Raw genomic sequence first — 22,322 nt, 5'->3', positions numbered from 1 at the left:
GGACCTTCCTGAGAAATATAAAGACATCTTTATCTTCCCTTTCTGTTGTTTCCTCCTGGAGAAACCCATACTTTCTCCTTCTGCTATATGTAAAATTCCATTGTACCCATTGTTGAAAATGACTTTATGGTAGTGAAGTCTGTGTTTTGAGCATAATAAAACCATAGTTACTACCTCAATGTCATTCATTGATTTGGTGATTGATAACAGTATCTAATCAACAGACTCTTAATTATAAACCTGATTTACGTTATGAGCAATTCAAAATTTTGTATTTTTCCTTTCATTTGATTAGTTCAGTTGAAAGTGAGATTCATGTGTCAGCCACTCTGCCTTCTTTCTTCTTATTTGTATAGATGTTCACTTGAGCACCTAGATTTTATGAGATGATTTTACCTAACTTTCCTTTCCTTTCTTTTTCTCATCTCTCAGTGTATTGCTCTTCTTCCCTCTTTTTTTATGATCATAAAGCTATACAACAGAATCAACTATTTCCAGGTCCAGCTATGACCCCTAAGTGATAATACAGCTCCAAGAGGACATGTGTATCATCTCCCCATATTTGGATTAGGCAGTTTATTCTTGTTTAATCTTTATTATTGCTCATTCAAGTTTAGTTTATATTTCTCTTCAGTCCTGTGCTTGAACTTCAAAGTTTCTGCATAGCTCTGGTCTTCTCATCAGAAATGCTTAGACATCCTCTATTTCATCTGTGCCACTCTACCCCTCCAATAGCATTACACTTAGTTTTGCTGGATAATTATTCTTGGCTATAAGCCCATGTTCTTTGCCTTCTGGAAAACTGCACTCCAAGTTCTCTGCTCTTTTATAGAGATGGCTGATAAATCATGTATGATCCTGATTGTAGCTTTCAGTATTTGAATTCTTTCTTTCTGGATGCTTGCAGTATTTTTTCTTTGAACTGGAAATTCTGGATTTGGGATATGATACTTCTGAGTGTTTTCATTTGGGAATTTCTTTAAGAAGAGGATTGGCATTTATTACTATTTTGTCTTCTAGTTCTAAAAGACCTGGGTAGTGTTTTTAAAAAATATTATCTACAAATTCTTTTTTTGGTCATGGCATTCAGATAGTCCAATGATTCTTAAAAAATTTTCCCCTTGAACTGTTTTCCAGGCCCATTGTTTTTGATGTGAAATACTTTATATTTTCTTCTATTCTTTTCAGTTTTTTGACTTTGTTTTATTATTTCTTATTGCCTCATGAAACCCCTGGCTTATATTTGGTTCGTTCTATTTTTCAAAGAGTTTGTTGCTTGGACAAAGTTTTGTACCTCTTGTACCAAGGTGTTAATTCCATTTCTAATTCATTCTTTCACAGCCCATTTATTTTCTAATTTTTTTCCTCAAACACTCTCGTTTCATAAAAACATTTTTTAATTAAAAAATTCATTTAATCTCTTTCAGGAATTCTAGTTGAATTTGTGCCCAAGCTGTGTTTAACTTTTAGATTTTGCTTATAGATATTCTGGAATAATTTCTTTCTTCTGAGATTGTGTGTCTTGAGTTTCCTTGCTAACATAATAGTTCTTTATGGTGATGGTATTCCCCGTCCTTCCCCCTCCCCCCCACCCATTTATTATTCCAGCCTACTTTCTGGTTTCAGACTTAATGTTAGGGCTGGGTTCTGGGGTCCTTCTGGAAGGATAGTCTGGGTTTTTTGGGGGTATTTTAGGATCTTAGGGATAGCTCAGTTTGGGGATCTGCAAGGTTTCAGTGCTTCCAAAGAGGTCTAATTCAAAGTAAATTTAGTCTGGTTGCTGCCTGTCTGGTCTGACATCTAAGTGCCCAGTATCAATCTAGTAAAGTCCTGTTTTGAGTTTGGAACTTTCTCTGGCTCTACTACCCAGCTTCTCTCTGGGTTCTGGAAGAACTGATCAGCATGATCCTGACCCAGCATTCAAACACCTCCCAGTCTGTCTCTTTAGGCTGAAGTAGACTGGACAAATGACTCACTGTGGCTTTTTTTTTTTTATGGATTCTGCAACTGGATTTGCCTTGCAATCACTCTTGGGAAAAACAGAACTTAGCAGAGTCAGACATATTTTTGTCTCAGCTTCTAAGTGCCAGTGTTCCTTCTGTCACTCTTTATCTTTCTTTGGAATCTTAATGAAGCTATTTTCTTGGATTTTAAATTCTGAGTTCTCTCTAGCTGAGAGACCAAAAAGAAAGTTAATGAAAACATTCGATTTCTATAACAGATTTAAATAACTGTTGAAAACCTGTTTAACTAGTAAGATCTCTACCTGCCAGGATACAAATATGCCAAAGCTAATAAAAGCAGAGTCTAAAGCATTAACATTTTTAAGTCACTTTTGGAAGGGTGCCTTTAGGACAAAATTCTCAACTTCTCCATCTTTCATTCCTTTTAAAAAAAAATAAAAACCCTCACCTTCTGTCTAAGAATCAATACTAGGTATTGGTTCTAAGGCATTGGAGTTATAAGGGCTGGGTAATGTGTGGTTAAACAACTTGCTCAGGGTCACACAGTGAGACTAAATCTAGGATTTCCTGTCTCTAGGCCTGGCTCAATCCACTGAGCTACCTAGCTGGCCCCCAGCCCTTATTCCTTACCTCTATTAGGCAGTTTAAAAAAATTCTCTTACTTTACTGTTCCTATATATAATTGGAAAGTTTTCTCTTGATATCATGTTTCCCCTTTGTCCAAAATTCCATATGAGGAGAGTGCTGGAAGAGAACTTGACTCTCAGGCCCCCTGGGGTTAGAATGATGGGTAGCTTGGGAACAAGAAATGAATCCCAAGGGAGCCAAGACGATTTCTCACAGTGGTAAAAGCTCTAATGTGGAAGGGGCAGGGAGCAGTGGGGCAGACTCTGAAACATCCCAAACAGCATTTGCTGGCTAACTACGTGTTTTGACAGCAGGCTCCACACAGAGGTATGGGTGTATAATGAGAAGTAGCCCCGGCACTCTTGGGAAGGATGACCAGTTGTTAAAGGCAGGAGGTGGTCACTCTGTGGCTTTAGGAAAACCTGAAAAGACATGATGCTAAGATTATAAGCCAGCACATCACTGACGAACCTAGTGGCTGGAAGGCCCCCCAGGGCACCTCCCAGGTATTCCTCTTACATCTAGGGATTGCTGCCCAGCAGGGATCCCTTAATCTAGGTCCAAAAGGTGAGGGGAAGAGAGGTGGTGGTGTTTTGTTAATAGATAAGACTAGTCAAGAGATAAGAGGTAGGGTTCCTTTAAGAACTTTAAGTGTCAGCTCACTGGTGAAAATCAGGAAGGCCTTAGCTCTCTCTGGTCTCTGGTCTCCTGTCTCTTCCCTATGCAAGTATGCCAAAGCTAATAAACCTGGAACCTAGGGTATTTGCACTTTTCCCTTATAAAACTTCCTGAATGTAAAAACAAAAACAAAAAAAAAACAGCGCAAGAAAGGTTAGCTGGGTGGCATTGCAGCTATGAATTCATTGATGATGGGCTGGGTTTCATATTGTATCCATCCAGAAACTCTAAAAATTACTTTAAGAGTAATCTCTAGGAGCATGAGGTGGGGGAAAAGGGACTGAAGAGAGGGAACTCCCCAGAAGCTCCTTCTCAAAAGGTCACGTCCCAGTGGTTGCTGGGTCACAGAGTGTTTTGGGGGCATAAATCAGACCCCTCACACTTTCCTGGGGAAGAAAGATAGATATTAAGGAGTGTTGTTGGCCCAGAAAGACCCTAAGAAGGGTCATTCAGATGGTCAGGGAGGAAAAGTTCATTAAACTAGACCAGAAAAAAGAGAACCCAGGGCTGGGAAGGCACGCCACCCTTAGAAACGATCACAGGTAAATCCTAAGTATCTCAGAGGATGAGGAGAAGACTCCAATGACCTGTGCTCTGGGAGACTGAAATTCATTCCAGTAGAGGGGCAGAAGATAAACCCCAAATATCTGCCCTCCATTCTAAATGTATTCCCTTCAAGTTGCATAAACAGCAGCAAAAGGAGGGTATGATTCCCCAATTAGAGAGGGGATAACAGGCCATCTGCCTCAGGCATTACTTATGAAATTTAAAAACTACTCCACCCTACTTAGACCATACTTTAGGGGAAGATAAAGTTGTAATCTCCTGATTGAACAATGAAGGCACTTAGTTCTCCCCTTATAGTGAAGCTAGAACTTTAAGCTAAGTCTATTTTTAGATCTAATACAAAAAGGTGTTAAATAACTATAAAGGTTAAATTAATCACAAAAAGATCAAGTAACTGACAAAAGGTGAACTTAACAAAGAAGTGTTAAGTAACTCTAAAGATATAATCAAATCAAAGAAGGTGATAACTAAAAGTATGGGCAGTCCTGGAGAAAAAGCCTTTGATGAGATTGGTAGATGTGAAAATTTAGAGGAGGAGACACAAGGATGAAAGGTCTATATATTTGAGATTTTTTGTCCCTCAAGGACAGTCTCTCTCTTTCCCTGATTGGCTGTGGAGAGTTAGCTGAGAGCTGCGTGCTGAGCCTTTCGGCATCTTAGCATGGCTACAAGCTATTGTCTACTTCGGTGGTGAGTTTCTGGCTGAATTTTCCTCCTTTACTTTCCAACTTTTTCCTCTCAGAAGCCTCTAATCTTCAGAGACCTAGAGGTGGGGAATTTAAAACTTCCCCCTGGCATAGGCCAGGTAGGAGAAATCCTATATCCTCTTTCCTCCTTCTCCTTAAATTCCTTTCCTCTATATTAATTAAATTACCATAAATTTCCAGACTGACTTGGGAATTTTATTTGGTGACCATTTAAATCTAGATTTAAAGTCACAACCCTAAAATTATCTGACATATTGAAGGACAAAATGGGGGAACTAGACATTTTCTTGGTATTCCAGACAATGGAAGCCAAGTGACTATAATGCTAATGTGTCCACGTATATGGGATTAAAATAATAGGTCCCCTCACTGATTTAGGTCCAGGCACTAAAAACTCATTACCTTTGTAATTTTAGGTTCACTGTTCTAGCCTATTAAATGGATCGTGGTGGCAATCTCTAATGAAGAATTTATCACTTAGCATAGACTTCCTGAATTGCCTTACAGGGGCAAAGGGACATGGTCATCACTATTTTCTGTCTTACTCCACTAAGGGTGGGATGAGGAGAACTCTCCACTGGCCTGTTTCACTGAGGTGAAAGCAATACAGAATACCAGTTGGGGAGAGAAAGATTGCTGTTCCAATATAAGACCTATTAGGCTATGGAGTCATTCTCTAGCTAGCCCAGGTATCAAACTGATACAAGTGTGGGCCAGAACTAGATTGAAGTGTAATTGGGAAAAGTTTAACAAAACAAACATATAGTACAACATGGATAATGTTAATTTGTGGTTTTTAAGATAACATGCAACCCACAGGGTTCTATTACTCTTTGATTTTGATACCACTGCTCCTGACCATCTCTCAGTTCAACAACTCAAAATGAGAAAGGTCAGCAGTATTAGACAACAAATGAGAGATTATCAGGAGTTAAATTAAGCTGTGGATGTGGTTGACTACTGTGTCAGACATATTGGTATATTAGGTGCTATGCTCTGGCAGACCATGCAGTGCTTTCTTTTCTATCCCACTTGGGGAGAACCAAGATTGACTTACTTTTACTGGGCAAGGAATGCAGAGCTTTATTGTCCTGCCTCAAGGTGATCTTAATAGTTCTGTCAGCTGCCAGCAATAGATAATGACTAAACTCCCATTTGACTCTGACATAGTCTTACAGAATACTGCTAGAGTAGTGGGGGAATAACAATGAAGAAATTATGCTTAACTGGAACAAGATGAATGGGCAATGAACCCAGATAGGATACAAGGACCATCTCAACAGGTCAAGAACCCTGTGGGTTGCATGTTGACTCAGAAAACCACAAATCAGCATTATCCATGTTATCCTAGTCATCTGGTCTGGTCAAATGTCAGCAAATTAATTGGGAAATTGCATCCAACCCATTATGAGGGTGGGTGGGGGAAAAGGAATATCTTTAGAACCACATAGCAGCTGAACTCATTTCACCTGTATATATTCACACTAAGAGAGGAATCCAGTTGGGATGACATGTCTGAGAAAACATGTGCCTGACAGATCATCTCGACAGTACAATAGATTCAGGCCCAAATTAGTCATGAAAAGAATAAACTATGCAGGATAAGGCCCACTAGAGAGATTTCCACTTTACCCAAGAAGCCACGGAAGTGAGGCTACTGATATTTCCTAGCACCTGCATTGCCATGTAGAGAGGGGAAACCTAAGGAAGATCCCCTGGGGGGGGGGTACATTTAGCTAGATTTTGGCAAGTGGATCATGTAAAGCTCTCTTCCGTGATACTTGTACATGGACTTGTAAAATATCTTCTCAATAGAGTGGAAGTACCCCACAAAGGAACATGCAAAGACAATGCAAAAAGCAGAAGGGAGAGGTTTATTACTGGCACTAGGACGGTTCCCCAAAAGAACCGTGCCCTGGTAGGATCGGAAGTGCACATATATAGAGCAGCTGAAAAGAACAGGCCTTGTTCTTGTGGCCTTATCTGTTTCAACAGTTGTGGCCTTGGGGAGGACATCTTAGTTTTTCCTGGTTATCTGTCTCGACTGTGGCGCTGCAGTTTTCTCAGGAACTGTTCATTTGGACACAGTGCAACCCCCCTTCCCTTCATTCCCCAGTTTTTTTTTAATTTTATGATGCTCATTCAGGGGCAAGCGGAGACCTCCAGGAGCAGGGCATTAGGGTAGCCATGGAGGGGGGGGGGCTGTCAAGGCCTGATACTGCTGCCTGAGGACCATGAGCTGGACTGTGTGGACCTGGTCCTTCACAAAGCGGACCAGTCGGTGGGCAATACAAGGCCCTAAAGTGATAAGGAAGAAGAGAATTAACACCGGTCCGGCTATAGTGGAGATGAGGGTGGTGAGCCAGGGGGATTTCCCAAACGCTTGCTGGTACCAAGGTTGGGCATGAGTGAGTTCGCGTTCTCGGGCATCTAAACTACGCTTAAGTTGGGCTACTGACTCCCTCACTACCCCTGTGTGGTCCGTATATACGCAGCACTCTTCCTCCAGGGTAACACAGAGGCCTCCCTCCTTGAGGAACAAAAGATCAGGAAAAATTAAGATGTCCTCCCCAAGGCCACAGCTGTTGAAACAGACAAGGCCACAAGAACAAGGCCTGTTCTTTTCAGCTGCTCTATATATGTGCATTCCTGATCCTTCCAGGGCATGGTTCTTTTGGGGAACCGTCTTAGCACTAGTAATAAACCTCTCCCTGCTGCCTTTGCATGCGTGTTCCTTTGCGGGGTACTTCCACTCGGACCCTAACAATAGGAGATACCTTGCTTGGTTTTGGAGTGGCCACATTTGTTGCCTATCTTGATGTATAGGTGACTATCTCAGTCCTTGAAAAGAAGATTTGCCTTCACGTTGGCTCTCCTGATTACATTTCTAGTGACAATAGAACTCCATTTACCATAGAGTAGATGCAACAATGGTCCTGAAAGCAAGGCACAAGATGGAACTCCCATTAACAATCCCACCCTCAAGCATTGTGGGAAAATGGAATAGATGTTTGTTATAAGCCTAGGCAGTCCCTAAATTTGTGGATTTCCAACCCTAACCCTAAATTCATGCCCTTTCCCTAAAATGGTGAGTTTCCACAGTTTGGGATGGTAGTATAAATTTTCAAGGGGTGAGAGATAAAAGACAATAGGTTATAGTAAATGGTGTATAACCCAATGGTTACACCCAGACTTGCCCAAAGTTTTTTCCCAATCCAGCAGGAAAGTAGATAGTTTAGCAGGTTCCACCAGTAATTGTAAATGAAACCAATTTGAATGTATTGATATCTGCTGGCCATGTCCCTAGCAGACCAAGTGTCTTTTACATTCACCCTGTTCAAGGCCCCACTTCTTGCTCCAAGATTGCCACTGATGGGTCCATAAAACTGGACTAGTCCAAACAGTGGACAAAGTGATTTTCCCAAAGCATAGGTCTGATCATGTTACCCTTCTATTCAATAAACTCTAGTGGCTTCCTATCACCTCCAGGTCTCAAAAACAAAATGCTCTGGTATTCAAAGCTCTTCATATGTAGTAGATCACACTTTTATATGGAAGGAGCCCAGAATACTGTGGGTTTTCTAGGACCGGTGGAATTTGGGAGTTTCAAAAACAGAAGAGTAACCTAAAAAACAAAGCTTCCCCCTCAATGGAACCCAACTTGATGGATGGATCTGTTTTCTTGTGGTCCAGCATCTCAGAGCTCCCTTTAGAGCTCCCTTCTTCCAGAAGGAACCTCCTGGAACATGACCCTGAAATCTTTGCTCTGGGTGACCCTCTCCCTGGCAGTCATCACCATTTTCCTAGTGTTGGTAGCTCTCATTGGAAGGATCCAGAAGCTTCAAGAGGGGAGCAGAGAATGCAAACAAGCTCAATAAACCAGAATATTGATGGAAAAAATGTAACATTTCTATTTCCAGTCTTCTTACACTATCATCTCCTTCCCCCCAACATATTCTTTGATCCAGTGACAATGGTCTTCTCACTGTTTCTAGAACAAGCCTTCACCTCTTTAAGCATTTTCATGGGCTCTCCTCCATGTCTGGAATGCTCTCTCTCCTCATTTCCACCTCCAAGTTTCCTTTAAGTCCCAGCCAAAATCCCACTTTTTTTAGGAAATTCTTCCCAATCCCTTTTAAACTCTGGTCTTTTCTCTGTTGATATTCTCTTTTTTATTCTGCATATAGCTTGTTGTACATAGTAGTTTGTTTGTTGTCTCTCCCACTAGATTGTGAGTTCCTTGAGGCCAAGAGCCTATCTTTTGCCCTTTTAATTAGCATGGTATATATGCGGTGTATGGGGTGCTCAGGGAGGGTTAGTATCTCTGGTATGAAGGGCTTGTCGTGCCCTCCTAGAGCAGCTCTCCAGCCTCTGACCCTCACCTGACACCAGCTCTCACTTGTGGCTCCTAGTAGCTGCTAGCATGCGGCAGCGGCCACACCCCGGACAACAGCTTCAACAGGCTGGCCAAACCTTGTGAGGGTAATCATCGGGTCATTGACCCCTGGTGAACCAGGGCTTTGCTCACCCAGCATGTGAAGACTGCTTCGGCGGAACAGATGGAAGAAACCAATAAGAAGGTTCAATGGCTGAGAGGGCGATGCAGCAAAGCACTGTGGAGTGCTTAGGGCCTGTTGGAGCACAAAGACAACACGGCCATCCAATGCAGCTGAGGAAGTCTCCAGGTATAACGACTTTTTGTGCCACTGGACCCAGGCTTCCAACGCCGAGAGAGTGGGACTGTCTCTGTGCATCGACTTTTCCACTTAAATCTCCTTCACGCACAAGTGTCTTTGTGCACACTCATCTATACACCATAGATGAAAACGCACAAAGACAATCGTCATCCTCGGTTACTGAGAGACTACTACTACTACTATATAAATAAATAAGTAGGTGCTTAATAAATGCTTATTGAATGACTAATGGGTCCTACAGGGCAAGGCATGGGGAACAGAGAAACTAAGTAGTGATAAATGGGTCCCAGCTGAGAAGAATGGACAGCAGGGACCCTTGTCAGTCTTGCCTACTTGTCCAAGTACCTGTGGTGGAAAAGGAAGTGATTAGACCTAGATAATAAGAAATGTACTAGTGGAGATGAGAACCCTGGATTCTGGCTTGCATTCTTCCTTGTTTTATTTTCATAGGTAACACTGGACACTAGGTAGGAATGGACTGAAACTCTCAGACTCCTTTCTCATTGTTCCTGTTGACATTCAATATTCCACGTATTCTTCAAACCATTGGCCATCACCTACAAAGTGGAGGCAGCCAGATCCAGATGGTACATGAAGATGCTCCTGCTTACCGAAAAGACTCTCTTCATTTTAGTTTGTTTTTCCCCCACCTCTGGGTAACCCATTGAGACCATCAAATTCAGCAACTTGGTTGTGAAACCAACAATACCACCTTCTTTTTGCTCCTGTCTCAAGCAACAATGGCACTTAACTTTGGCTACAGATGAATCTATCACTTGGCTTGAGGATAGATCTGAAGTATCTTTCCAAGTCTGGCCTTTCTGCATGCTAGGCATAGCCACAATCCTGATAATGATTTACTGTAGGCTACCATGAGTCAAGAGGTGGCTCACTAATTCCTTCACTGTTAACCTTGTTCATGCCCCCAAAGGGAGAGCTTTTGATCTGACTGATGGGATAGAGGGAAGAGGGGAAGAGAGAAGTGAATTATTATAGTGAAAACTGGCTTGACTACATGGCCTCATCATACAAGTACACCAAGACTTATAAATCCAAAGACTGGGCAGGTATCATTTTTAGGGAAACCATTTGGTTTAAATCCTTGACTTCCTTGCCCCTTACTTCTTATTCAGTAATTTATTTATGGAAAAACTCTTATCTTTCGTCTTAGAGTCAATACTGTGAATCAGTTCCAAGTCAAAAGAATAGTAAAGGCTAGGCAGTGGGGGATTAAGTGACTTGACCAGGGTCACATGGCATGTAAGTGTCTGAGGACAGATTTGAATACAGGGGCTCTCAAACCACTCAGGCACCTACCCATTTCTCTGATTCAGTAATTTAGAAAATATCATTACTTTACTGGTCCTACAGAAAACAGAGCAGTCTCCTAATGGATATATCATGCTGCCTCTTTCTCTAAAACGATGTTTGAGCCCCTGGGGCTCTGAGCTTAGATACTCTTCCCCTCACTTCCCCAAAATGTATGCTATCTCATGGACTACTAGCAAACAGTGGCCATTTCTGCAAACAACCGTTTTCTTTCTCTTGTGAAAGGAAAAATAAAAATGGTTAAAGTTTACCTCAGTGTGGGATACCACAGATCCTCTCTGCTACTGCTGAGAGGAACCTGGCTTGGTCATTTGGATAGTTTTAAATTTGTGCTTTCTTCTTTTATTTATGGAATCTCCCCATTATCCAGGAACTTATTTTCATCTGTGGTTAACCTTTCCTATTATCTTAACTTCTTGGTTTGGAAGGAACATCTAAACAGGTTCCCTAGAGCAAAAGGTTGTTACCGAATCATCCGGAGATTTCAGGAGTCTTGCTTTTCCTGGCCCCACTTTCCCTGCTCACTCCCAACTATGGCTATTTCAGAAATGAGGACATCCATTTTTACTTTTATACAGTATCTTCTCATTATCTTGTAAGTTTCATTTGTTTTTTGTCCCTTACCTTCTGTCTTAGGATTGTATTGATTCCAAGGCAGAACTGTGGTAAAGGCAAGGCAATTCGAGTTAAGTGACTTGCCTAAGGACACACATCTAGGAAGTGAATGTGGCCACATTTGAACGTAGCAACTCCCATCTTTAGGTCTGGCTCTCTATCCATTAAGGCTCCCAGTTTGAAAGATATTACGTTAATTGCATCAAACAGATCTTCCTCTCTCCATCTAGGGAGTCATCCTTGTAACAAAATACAAAATGCCGAACAAACAGGTCAGTAACACCAAAACTGTGACAACATGTGCGGCACTCCGCATCCTGACTCCCCCACCTCTCTAGAACTGGCTTTGTCTCCATTTTTCTCATCAAAATACCACCCGCTTCGCATCCCTAAGTAAGCCCGGGGCCTAGATCCGCTAAGGAATCTCACTCTTGGACCATTCCCTTAAAACGCTCCACTCCTCCGCCTTTCCCAGCCCGGCCTTATGCGCCTGCGCGCTGGAGACCCTGGGATAAAGGGCGGAAAGTCCCACGAAGGCCACTAAGCAGGGTCGTGACGTCACGACGCTCCGTGACCCAGGTCGGGGGTCGGGCGGCGAGGTCGCCGCGGGGTCGGGGGTCGCGGGCACTTCCCCGGCCTCGAGGCTGGGCTGCCCGAGGAGCCCCCACAGACTTGCCTGGGGGTCTCCGCCGGCGCCGCACCGCGGAGCGGATGTGACTGAGATCGATGAGGAGCCCGCCCCCGCTTAGGGGCTGGAGAGCGGCCGGTCCTAGCGCCCGCCGCAGCGGCAGGCCGGGCCGAGGCCGCAGCGGCGGCAGTGGCGGCAGCGGCAGCTCGAGGCCGCAGCGGCCTAGCTTTCTGGAGCGCCTCCGGGACGCTGATGGCAGCACGCGGCCTGGCCCAGGCTTTAGCTACCGTGTCCCTCAGTGTGAGCCTGTGTTGCGTGACCGTCAGGGCCCTGGGGGGGCCGCCCTACAGGTACTTATCGAGCCTAGCCTGGAGCCTCGGGGCTCTTGTTAGTGGCGTTCCCCATCGCTGCTGGGGTCCACCCCAACCCTCACATCAGCCTAGTTTAGTCCAAAGACGATTTCCTGAGTGTCTAACGAACTTCTTCTAGACACCGGCTGCGGGGCGCAGGTGGGAGGAGGGATGGAGATGCTTAGACGAGTCGTAGAAGGACTCGCATCTGTTTTTGATTGGGTAAATCCAGAAAGGACTGTTATATCTTTGAACTTTGTGCCCAAAGTTTAAAATACAATGACTCCATTAATTCCCATAGATACTGTGTTTTAATGTAAGACTTTGTTCCTAGATTTGCTGTCAGGTTTTATTAACAAGACCTAGTAAACTTTACCTTCCATGTTAGACTTAAATCTCAGTATAGGTTCCAAGGAAGAAGAGCACTAAGGACTAAATAAGAGTTTAAGTGACTTGGCCACAGTCACACAGCCAGGAAGTGTCTGGTCAAATCTGAACCCAGGACCTCCCATCTCTAGGCCTGGCTTCCAGTCCACTGAGCCACCCAGCTGCTTCCATCATTACTTTTTTATTTTTATTTTTTAAAAAATCCTTACCTTATGTTTTAGAATTGTAAAATATCTGTTTCGAGGCAGAAGAATGGTAAGGCTAGGCAGTTGGGGTTAAGTGACTTGTCCAAGGTCACAACCATTACTTTTTTTGTGTTTGTATGAATCTTTAATGTACATATGATGCATGCTTATATATGTATATGTAATACGTGGTATAGACACGTGTATATTGTATGTTTATACACATACCGGGAATGGAAGTTGAGAGTCCTATTCTCCATTTTCTCTGCTCAAAACTCAATTGAATAAACAAATAGATCCATAACTATGCCCATCCCTTTGTCAAAAAAAACCTTTGAAAAGACAATCATTTACTATTTTAAGAACATCAGTTTTCACCTAAGGAACTTTGACAAAGTATTGATTCTAAGACAACTCTAACCGACTTATCTTCCTAGTCATTAAATCAACAAGTATTTATTATGTATGGAGCTTTGTGCTAAAAGCTAGGAATACTTAGACAAAAAACAGAATCTTGCCCTCTGGGACACACCTTCCATTGGAGAAGACCTTTTGCAAAGCACTTACCAGGATCTACCTTTTAATGGGAGGTAATCTAATGGGAAAGCATTAGCAGTGGGGGAGGGGGCCGGGAGAAGTTCTTGGAAGCAGGAAAGGTCTCTTGAAGAAGGTGGGATTTGATCTGTCTTGAAGTAAACCAGAGAATCCACATTGAAGACAGAAGTGAGAAGAGGGCATTCCATGAGTGGAGAGATGAGTATTGCCTGCAAGGATCATCTAGAAGACCAGTGTTGTTGAATCATAAATAGAGAGGAGTAAACTGGAAATATAGGAAGGGGACCAGTTTGTGAATTAAAAGCCAGCCAAGATATTTGATGAAAGAGAAAGAGAAAGGGCTTGATGATAACTTGGTCAGACTGTGAGGGCTGCTGTGGGAGAAGGAAAGGAACATACCGATATATAAAAAATATGTGAATTGGCCACAGGTCAGATACATGTGATGAGAGCAAGTGGGGAGTAAAAGATGACTCCAAGGTTTGTGAGACTAGGAATATGGTAGTACTCTGAACAGTAAATTCAGAAAAGAGAAGGGAAAGGTAGTAGGTTCTATTTTGGAGGACATTCAATGCCCTGTCCACAGTTACCAAGAGTCGTATCAATTGGTGATTCTAAACTAAATGTATGGAGAGGGTATATATATATAGGGCTGGGTATATAAAAATGAGAATCAATTGCATAGGGAGAGAATTGAACCTGTTGCATGAATTTAGACATCGATTTGTCTGGGTAATTTTAATAAGCCAGCATGAATCAGAGTACAGGTTTTATTACCCTCAGAGTGTTAGTGATCTACCCCACTAGCAGTATATCCTTCAGAATTAAGAAAGTAGTGTTTATACATCATGAGGTAGCTAGATGGCAAGGTAGATAGACCCCAGGTAGACTTGAGTTCAGATTTGGCCTCAAACACTAGGCTATGTGACAGTGCGCTTCACTTAACCTTTTTGTCTCAATCTGCTGGAAAAGGAAATGGTACAACACTCCAGTATTTTTTCTAAGAAAACCTGATGAAAAGTATTGGTCTGTGGGGTCATGAAGAGTTGGACATAATTCAACAACAACAATTTGTAAATTATATGAAACAACAATAAAAAAAGATGGCTACTCATAATACAAAGCAGTAAATTATGCTTGTTAAGGAGAATATATGTTATTAGCTATAGGAAATAGATAAGAAATAGGTCCTTGTTATAAGCTTGTTTTACTAAAGGAGAGAATCTGAAATCTCCCCCTTCCCCCCTTTTAAAAAATCAATTAAATTATTTTGTATCAGTTAGGAGAGCAGAGAGAATCAATTGTTATAGTTGTTCCAATACATCATTTCAGGGATCATACATAGTAAAATAGTAAATACATAACAAAATGGAGTCAATTATGTTCTCCCCAAAATTCACTTTCAAAAATAGGTAAACCAGACATTGTCTTATGACATTACCCCTTTTGGTCATACATCAGATAATATGTGCATCTCTACCACATTCTTTTATGTCCTACTCATCACTTCTCTGGATACCTTAATATATAGTTTCTGGCAGCCAATTCCATAAACTATACAAGTATTAGGAAGCACCAAGTACAACAATAAAGCAAAGTAAGTTACAAGTTTTACAAAACATAAAACTTCTTCAAATCAACCTGTTCTTGGCAACCAATTCTATACACCCCAATCAGATATCCCTTCAAGTTTAATCTCTACATCCTTCCCTAACTCCCCAGTGCAATTTCAATGCTGGATAATTGTAAAGTCAAACATGCATGTGAAACATTCACTTAATGTACATTTAAGCAGAAGATTTCTTTCTAAACCTAACGGTTTAACTGTTTACTTCATGAAGTTGTCTGTTTTTGGGAAGCATTTTAATAACAACAGCAATAATAACTAACATTTATGTAGCACTTACTATGTGTCACACAGAGCATTTTAATGATCTCATTCAATCCTCTCAATTCTGGGAGGCAGGTACTATCATTACCCTCATTTTACAGATGAGGCACAGAGGAAGTGTTTGAGGCTGTTTTTGAGCTCAGGTCTTCTTGACCCTAGGTCTACTCTCTAGCTATGGTGCCACTTAGTTGCCCCATTTTCCCTTAGAAATTCTGTGTCTGTTCACAGGTTATCCAGTTTGTTCACTCAGACTCAGAGACATGTATCCCTGAATCAACATCTCGGTCTTTTTAATGGGGGTATCAGTTGTTAATGTTGCCTGGAATGGGCCTTTTTCTTAGGTCAGTTTTACAGAGGGGATTCTTTTAATACCATAAAACACAAGTACATTGGCCTTCTAGTAATTAGTTCCTGTGGCAAAAAGCTATGTGGCAAAAAACTTAATGGAATTTACTTGATGAACATTAGGGCTTTAGGAGGAACATCAAATTAAACTATTCATAACATCTGAAAGTTTGGAGAGTTCTAGTCTTCACATATGATATATTCTTTCTATTTTTACCTAAACCCAGCATATCATGGATAAAGCTAGAGGAAGAATCTCAAAAAAAAAAAATCCTTTAGTATTTGACTGTAAAATAAGCCCTTCTGTCTCTTGATGTTATTATCAGAGGCATCTCAAACAGAAAAAAAAAATTATAAGAAGAGCCAAATAAGATACAGATGTGGTTTTTTTTTCCCCTTTTCTTTTTTTAAACATTCATTTAACAATCTTGCACATACTGAAGTGCTTTGGACAACCAGTTCATTTAATATATGAGCTTCAACAAATTAAGATCAATCTTTTCCTAAAGCTAAACCCTTTAGGATTATGTGATTATACAAACCTATTCTGTTTAATGGATCTATATCCAACTATTTTATATGAAACACAGCTACTTTTTCTAAGAGGAGGAGGGGAAGTTATCTTAAGTTACTTGCTTAGGGAAAGCAGCAACTTTTATAGAGTGAGTAATGGAGAATACTAGATTCTGTATTGACTGTTTCCTTGTATATGTAAGTTATTGGATTTTGAATTTTTATTTGTAAAGCCATAAAAAATATATTGCTCATAGAGAATGACATTATTTTACTGAGTCATCATTTGTTTCTCCAGTGTCAAGTTAATGCTTTAAGAATTTCCATTGAACCTTTCCTGACCTATTATATTTTTTGACAAGGGGCTTTTTTTGATCATCCTGAGGATAGATGTACATAAATTTTGACACAGTAGTTTAAGTTGTTTTGTGAAGTATTTATTTCTTTATCTTTGCATTTAAAAATTATGATTTAAAGGTTTCTTGACAACATTAAAACAATACCATTTGTGAAAGTCATAATCCAACTTGAGACTTTAAAACCATTTCTAAAACATATCCAAAGATAGTTATTAAACCATATCAAAATCTTTTTATCACATAACATCTTTAGCCTGTCTTCTTTGAGGATACTTGTTATATTCCTGTAATTCAGAAAGATGTACTGCTGTAAAGATCTAATCTTGAATAACTAAACTTGAATAACTATTATATGAATATATACATGAAAATATGTATTAGCAAGGAGATGGTAAGTTTGAAGACTGATTTTCTCTGGTCTCCTAGAATAGGAAGTTGAGACAAATAATGGCCACAAAGTCACAGCAGTAAAATCAAATTAACTCCTTTTTAGCAATTCAGAGATTCTTGATAATTTGAACAAAAAGTCTGCTTTAAAACATTTGCAGTTCTTCTGCCATTGTCAGAGAAATTTACCATGAAGGTAGGTTCCACATGGTTGTAAGAAAATCCAGCCTAAGCCAAAACTCATAGACTGACTTACTGTGGGTCTGCTAAGGGAAAACTCACTGTTAGTTCTATTTGATTTCAAGTAAAAGTTATAGATACCTTTTGGAGCATAGGTCTTATTTGTAGGGTGTCATACTTGGACTCAGAATCAACCTTGTGGGAAATATTTCTGTTTAGAAAGGAAATCAAACATTAGAAAAACTTGAAGTTAGGGGTCTCTTGTAAGGCTCTCTTCTTCCCAGTCATCTACACACACCAGCAGTATTTTCTGGAAGGCATCCTCTCCAGATAGCTTATTGCATTTCCCTTGAATAGTGGAGTACTGGTTCAATGACAGTTATGTCTGAATTGGGTACTCAGAACAGATCATATTATTCTACCTGACACAGCAAGTTCTGCTGCTTATAGTTTAAAGTGGGTTATATTTTTTTTCTGGTTGCAATAACATTCAGTTAAAATAAGTAATAATGAAAACATTTATCTTGAGTATTTAAGTATATCAGAAGTAAAAAAAAAAACTTTCATATATATGAAAGTAAGGTAAAGTATTATAGACTATAAGAATCAAATACATACATATACATACTATATGTATAAAATTATATGTCAAAATATCCTTATATAATAATCAGTCATTAAAGATTAAGAAAACAGTAACGTTCTGGGGTTTTATATAGGATGTGTACGCATTATGATTTACTCATAACCCAGAAAAACTAGCCACTGTTAGCCTGGCTATGTTAAAGGACTGCATTAAATAATCCCTAAAAAGAAAAAACCTTTTTTAACTGTTGATAGATTAGGAGTGAGATAAAACAACTGTAAATTAAATTTTGCCTATTCTAAAATCATTTAAATAAGCTTTTTTTTTTTTACAATATGGAGTGGTGAGTTAATCTTGACGGTCTTCAGGGAAAGGAAGATTGATAAAAGGGTCTAAGTATTACTATTCATATGTAACTTTCATAAAGTTTAATTTTTGTTAAAAATCCTGAATAATGACAACCCCAGAAACTGACTAGGATAAATATATTCAAACCACATTTTCATTATTATTTTAAGGAATATATTTGGTAAGCAGATTTCCTTTAACTTCACAAATTTAGTCTAATTAGTTTGAAGTGGGGTCACAGTTATCCTAATAGGAAAAAAATACATCTCACTTTAAATGAAACTGTATCACAGTTTTGTTTAGAACAGATCCCATATAAATTTTCACATTAGGGAAAGTTCTTTTTCTTTTATTTTTCTTTCTGATTTTCTTTCATCTTTGCATTCTCAAACTGACCCAAATTAGGAACACAAAAGAGACTATGTCCTTTTGAAAACTTTAAAACTTGTAGCAGAAAAAGCTTCCATTGCATTCCTTTTTCTCATTAAAACTTATCTCCCACTGAACGTTTAATCAAAAGGTCAGTAGAAGTTTCATTTTTGTGTTCCTAATTTGGTCTAGTTTGAGAATGCAATATTTTGGCATTAAAATTTTTTCTTACATTTTTGCAATTAAAAAAAAAAACCCTCTTATTTCTGCTGTTACCATAGAACAATGATAGCGAACCTTTGGAATGGGTGCCAAAGATGGCATGCAGTTGCCCTGTCCTCCCCTCACCCCCTAGTTTTTTACTAGAAACGTAGAGGGACTTGGGCAGAACTCTTCCCCTCCCCCTCTCCACCATGCCTGACAACATTTTTTAAAATCACTCTGCCCAACAGCAAACTGGTAGCACTTTCTTCCTCCCCTGTGTGGGGTAAGGGAGGGGGGCAGGGAGTGCCTGACTTGGCGGGGAAGGGCACAGCCTGTGATCTCTGGAGGGAGCAGGCACAGCACTTGGTTTGGGGGGGTGGGGAGGCACTCCATCTCTAAAAGGTTTGCCATCACTACCATAGAACATAGATGTTTTTTGTTTGTTTGTTTTTACCAGACTTTGACCAGACCCGAGTTTCCATATTAGGAGTAGATTCAACTAGGAGTGATTTTAACTTCTGAGTCTACAGGCAGTTGTCACAAACCAGAATTACCAGGATTTTAACTAGAGTAGAAATTCTAGAACCTAAGAGATTCCCCAAATAATTACTGATTATTCAAAGTAGAATAGATATTTATGTTAAATTTTTATATCCTTAGCAGAACCAGAATCCAAGCCAGGCCAGGACTGCTCAAGAATTTAGATAAGGAGGGTAGGCAAGACAGTATCATAATTACAAATGACAATTAGATAAATACACAAATCACTCATTTGGCTATGTTGATCTCTTAGTTTAGCACAAAGGGTGTGGATGACAACTTTATCAGCTTCTCCAGTTTCCCTTCTCAGAGATTCCTTAATGGTGAACTCCCTGATATATCCTTGGAGTTAGGGATCTGTGAAATTGAGCCATACCTAATTAGGGTTGCCAGAATTGTTGCTATCAGGCACTTAGCAGTTGCTTGGCATGGTAGGAGCTTAAATATGGATTGATTGGTTGTTTGGATCCAGTGACTGATGGTAGAACTATTGTGGGTATTATTTGAAGGTCAGGAAAGATTGAAGATTAGTGTGAATATGAATAAGATAGAGGGGGCAATCCCCTGAAGAAGATGGGATGAATAAAGTCAAGAGTACATGTATAGAGGGGTTTGCTTTGGCAAGGAGAAGGGCCATTTCTTTATAGGAGACTGAGATGGAGGAGAAGGTCATTCCTTAATAAGAGGCAAGAGGTAAGGTGGAAGGAATACAAAATACACTGGGAATACAAAACTGGCAAAAAGCCAGTTCTTTGCTCATGAGGAGCTAATAATCTGATAGAGCCAGACTCTAAACTCATCGAGGCAGAGAGCAGAGTGTTCTCTGAAGGTGGCTATAGAGCCTTGATTGGGTGATAGATTTGGATTGATTGAATTTCAAAGGAGAGTATCTCCCAGGTGGAGATTTAAGTTGTCCAGTACCTGTTGACAGCACTGATGGAGGGAATTGCCTCATAAGAAGTTCAATAAACCACTGAAATCACAGATCTGGGCCATTTCTATCACTTTCTTTGTGTGTGGAGGAAGCAGTGATAGTGATGGGACGGGAGAAGAGAAGAAAGGAAAGGGATAAAGGAGACTTGGAGCCAAGAGCCAGAGCTAGGATTGTTCAAGCCGGACTCCTGGTACACACTAAGTTAAGCATGAAAAGGCACAACCTCTTAGAACTGAGGAAATTTGCTAAGACTAGAGCAGCTAGACTTGTTCATCTTTATTGTTACAGAGAATTTCCTCCCTCTTGACTTCTTATTAATATTCTAGATCACACAGAAAAAAATCTGCATGAACCTACAAGGCAAATGCATCTCTTTGAAGCTGCAATCTTATATTTTTATAAATTTAACAATTAGGAAAAGGTTTTTTCCTTTGTAAAGCAAACTGCTAACTATTTAATTTCACATTGTGGCCAAACTTCTTCATACAGTTGATGAATTAAACAGCCTAAATAGGTGTTGGCAAACCTTTTAGAGGAGTGCCATATTCCACTCCCCCACCCATCCCCCTCACCTCCCCACTAAGGGAGGGACACAGGGGAGGGAGAAAGCACTCCCATTGGGCTACTGGCAGAGGGGTGAGGAATGTGAAAAAATATCATCAGACACAATGGAGGAGGGAGGGGAGCAGGTATGTTCAAGTCCCTCTGCTTTTCAAGTAATGAACTGGGGTCGGATGGCCACTGCACTCTGTGTGCCATCTTTGGTTCGCCATCACTGGCCTAGATTGTAGGAGTATGTATTTATATATTCAGTACCTCTTTTGCTCTTTTGGTTATTGAAAATGCACATGTATGGGTGTGTATATATACATATATACACATATATATATATATCTGTTTCTTCAAAAAATGATTCAGGGTGTCCTTTTGCTGAGAACACAACTCTTAACTATTCCTTCAATGTATTGTGTGTAACAGTAGATAAAACCAATGGCTCTTTTCTTCTAGCTGAATTAAATCATTGAGGCCAAGTGGTATATTTTGTTTTGGTTATTACAAAAGCATTTTTTTTTTTTGGCAGAGGAGAGATACAAAGATGAGGAAGATTCAGTTTTTCTCTTAGGGAGCTAATAGATTATAGGTGTATTGGGGGAGTAAGGGGAGTGGTATCCTTAAGGAGAAAGTGAATACGTAACTATAGTACAAGGCACAACAGAGAAATAATGCTATGGAGGTTCTGAGGCATTGGAGACAGAGGAACAGTAATTTATTTTGAAGACTCCCACAGTTAGATATTGTTCTTCTTTCTAATTAATAACTATATAACTGGTCAAATCATAGTTTCTCTAATGTTTGGCTTTCCCTTCTTTAAAATGAAGATAATCATATAATAAGGAAACAGTTTAGGTAATATATACTGACTTTGTATAGGTTTTATATTGGTTCAATGAGTGAACATACTTTGGAACTGTAAAGGTATACATAAATGCAATTTTTTTTTTAATTTATAAAGTAATATCTAATTTAGAAAATCAGGAAAAGCTCCATTCTAAAGGAGGTGACATCTAAAATGTGCCTTGAAATATGGGTAGGAATTTTGCTGAAAGTAGTAAAGAAAGTCATTCTAGGGCAAGAGGTTCTTAACTTTTTTTTTATGTGTCGGACTCCTTTTACATCCTCTTGAAGTCTGTGGACCTCTTCTTGTTTTTTAAATATTGTAAGAGATTAATGCTACAGTAAACCTGGAAAAACAGATGCAATGAATGGAAGCTTGAAGATCTGCCCATCAAGAAAAATTCCAGAGAAGAATGTGGCCTAGAGAAGGCAGTTGAACAAAGAGACACAAACTGTTTCTTACTCTCTTTTCCTGGGACTTTGGGGAAAGAGCTAAAGGAGATTTCTCTGCCTTTCTGGTTATTGGTTTCTCTCTGACAGATTTGGAGCTTGGCTCTGAAGACCTTTGGAAGCTGTTAATAATATCCCTCTTAAAGACTCTACAACTTTACTTATTCATCTTGAAATTTATAATAAATTAGGGAAATCCTAAACTCCCTCTCTCCTATCCAAATTCCCTTTACCCCTCTTTCCCTAAAACAAATACTTGTTTCTGGTATTTTAGAGAGTGAGTTATCTGTTAAAATTTCAGTCAACTTACCCATTATGAATCCCAGTTTGATTCTAACCAAAAAGAGCAGAAATGGGGGGGTAGAGGGGGGAAGAATTACCTTATCTTTCAGTGTGTTTGCCCAGCACCTCCAATTATCATAAACAACCCAGTAAAGAAACCACCTAATACAATATATAAAATAAAATGCAGGATCACAAAGGAAATCAATTATATTGAAGCAGTTATTAAGTTTTTTTAAACTTTTACCTT

At 40.0% G+C, this 22,322-nt stretch overlaps 1 protein-coding gene and 1 long non-coding RNA gene across 7 annotated transcripts in view; one reads left to right on the top strand and one right to left on the bottom strand.

Annotated features, from left to right (window-relative positions):
* Positions 1 to 1,615: 1,615 nt before the first annotated feature.
* The window catches only part of LOC103092505 (uncharacterized), a 57,714-nt gene continuing 37,007 nt past the window's right edge, over positions 1,616 to 22,322 (bottom strand). Inside the window, exons 3-4 of one of the 2 annotated variants that reach the window (XR_008913007.1) lie at positions 17,106 to 17,175; positions 1,616 to 3,013 (exon numbers count right to left, since the gene is read on the bottom strand). This is a non-coding gene — a long non-coding RNA (uncharacterized LOC103092505). Of the gene's footprint in view, positions 3,014 to 16,124; positions 16,682 to 17,105; positions 17,176 to 22,322 lie in introns of those variants that run through there. The other variant, XR_008913006.1, reaches the window with a different exon arrangement.
* The window catches only part of NUDT9 (nudix hydrolase 9), a 50,863-nt gene continuing 40,214 nt past the window's right edge, over positions 11,674 to 22,322 (top strand). For 2 of the 5 annotated variants that reach the window (XR_008913005.1, XM_007495923.2), the window contains exon 1: positions 11,729 to 12,162. Coding sequence is in view for 4 of the 5 variants with exons in the window: in XM_007495923.2 (XP_007495985.1) it covers positions 12,065 to 12,162 (98 nt within the window). In the remaining variant the exon portion in view is untranslated. Of the gene's footprint in view, positions 12,163 to 22,322 lie in introns of all 5 variants that reach the window. The other 3 variants (XM_007495921.3, XM_007495922.3, XM_056803175.1) reach the window with 3 other exon arrangements.

The sequence above is a fragment of the Monodelphis domestica genome, chromosome 6 (assembly GCF_027887165.1).
Source record: "Monodelphis domestica isolate mMonDom1 chromosome 6, mMonDom1.pri, whole genome shotgun sequence".
Taxonomy (NCBI): Eukaryota; Metazoa; Chordata; class Mammalia; order Didelphimorphia; family Didelphidae; genus Monodelphis; species Monodelphis domestica.
This window is presented reverse-complemented; position numbering and strand designations above follow the sequence as displayed.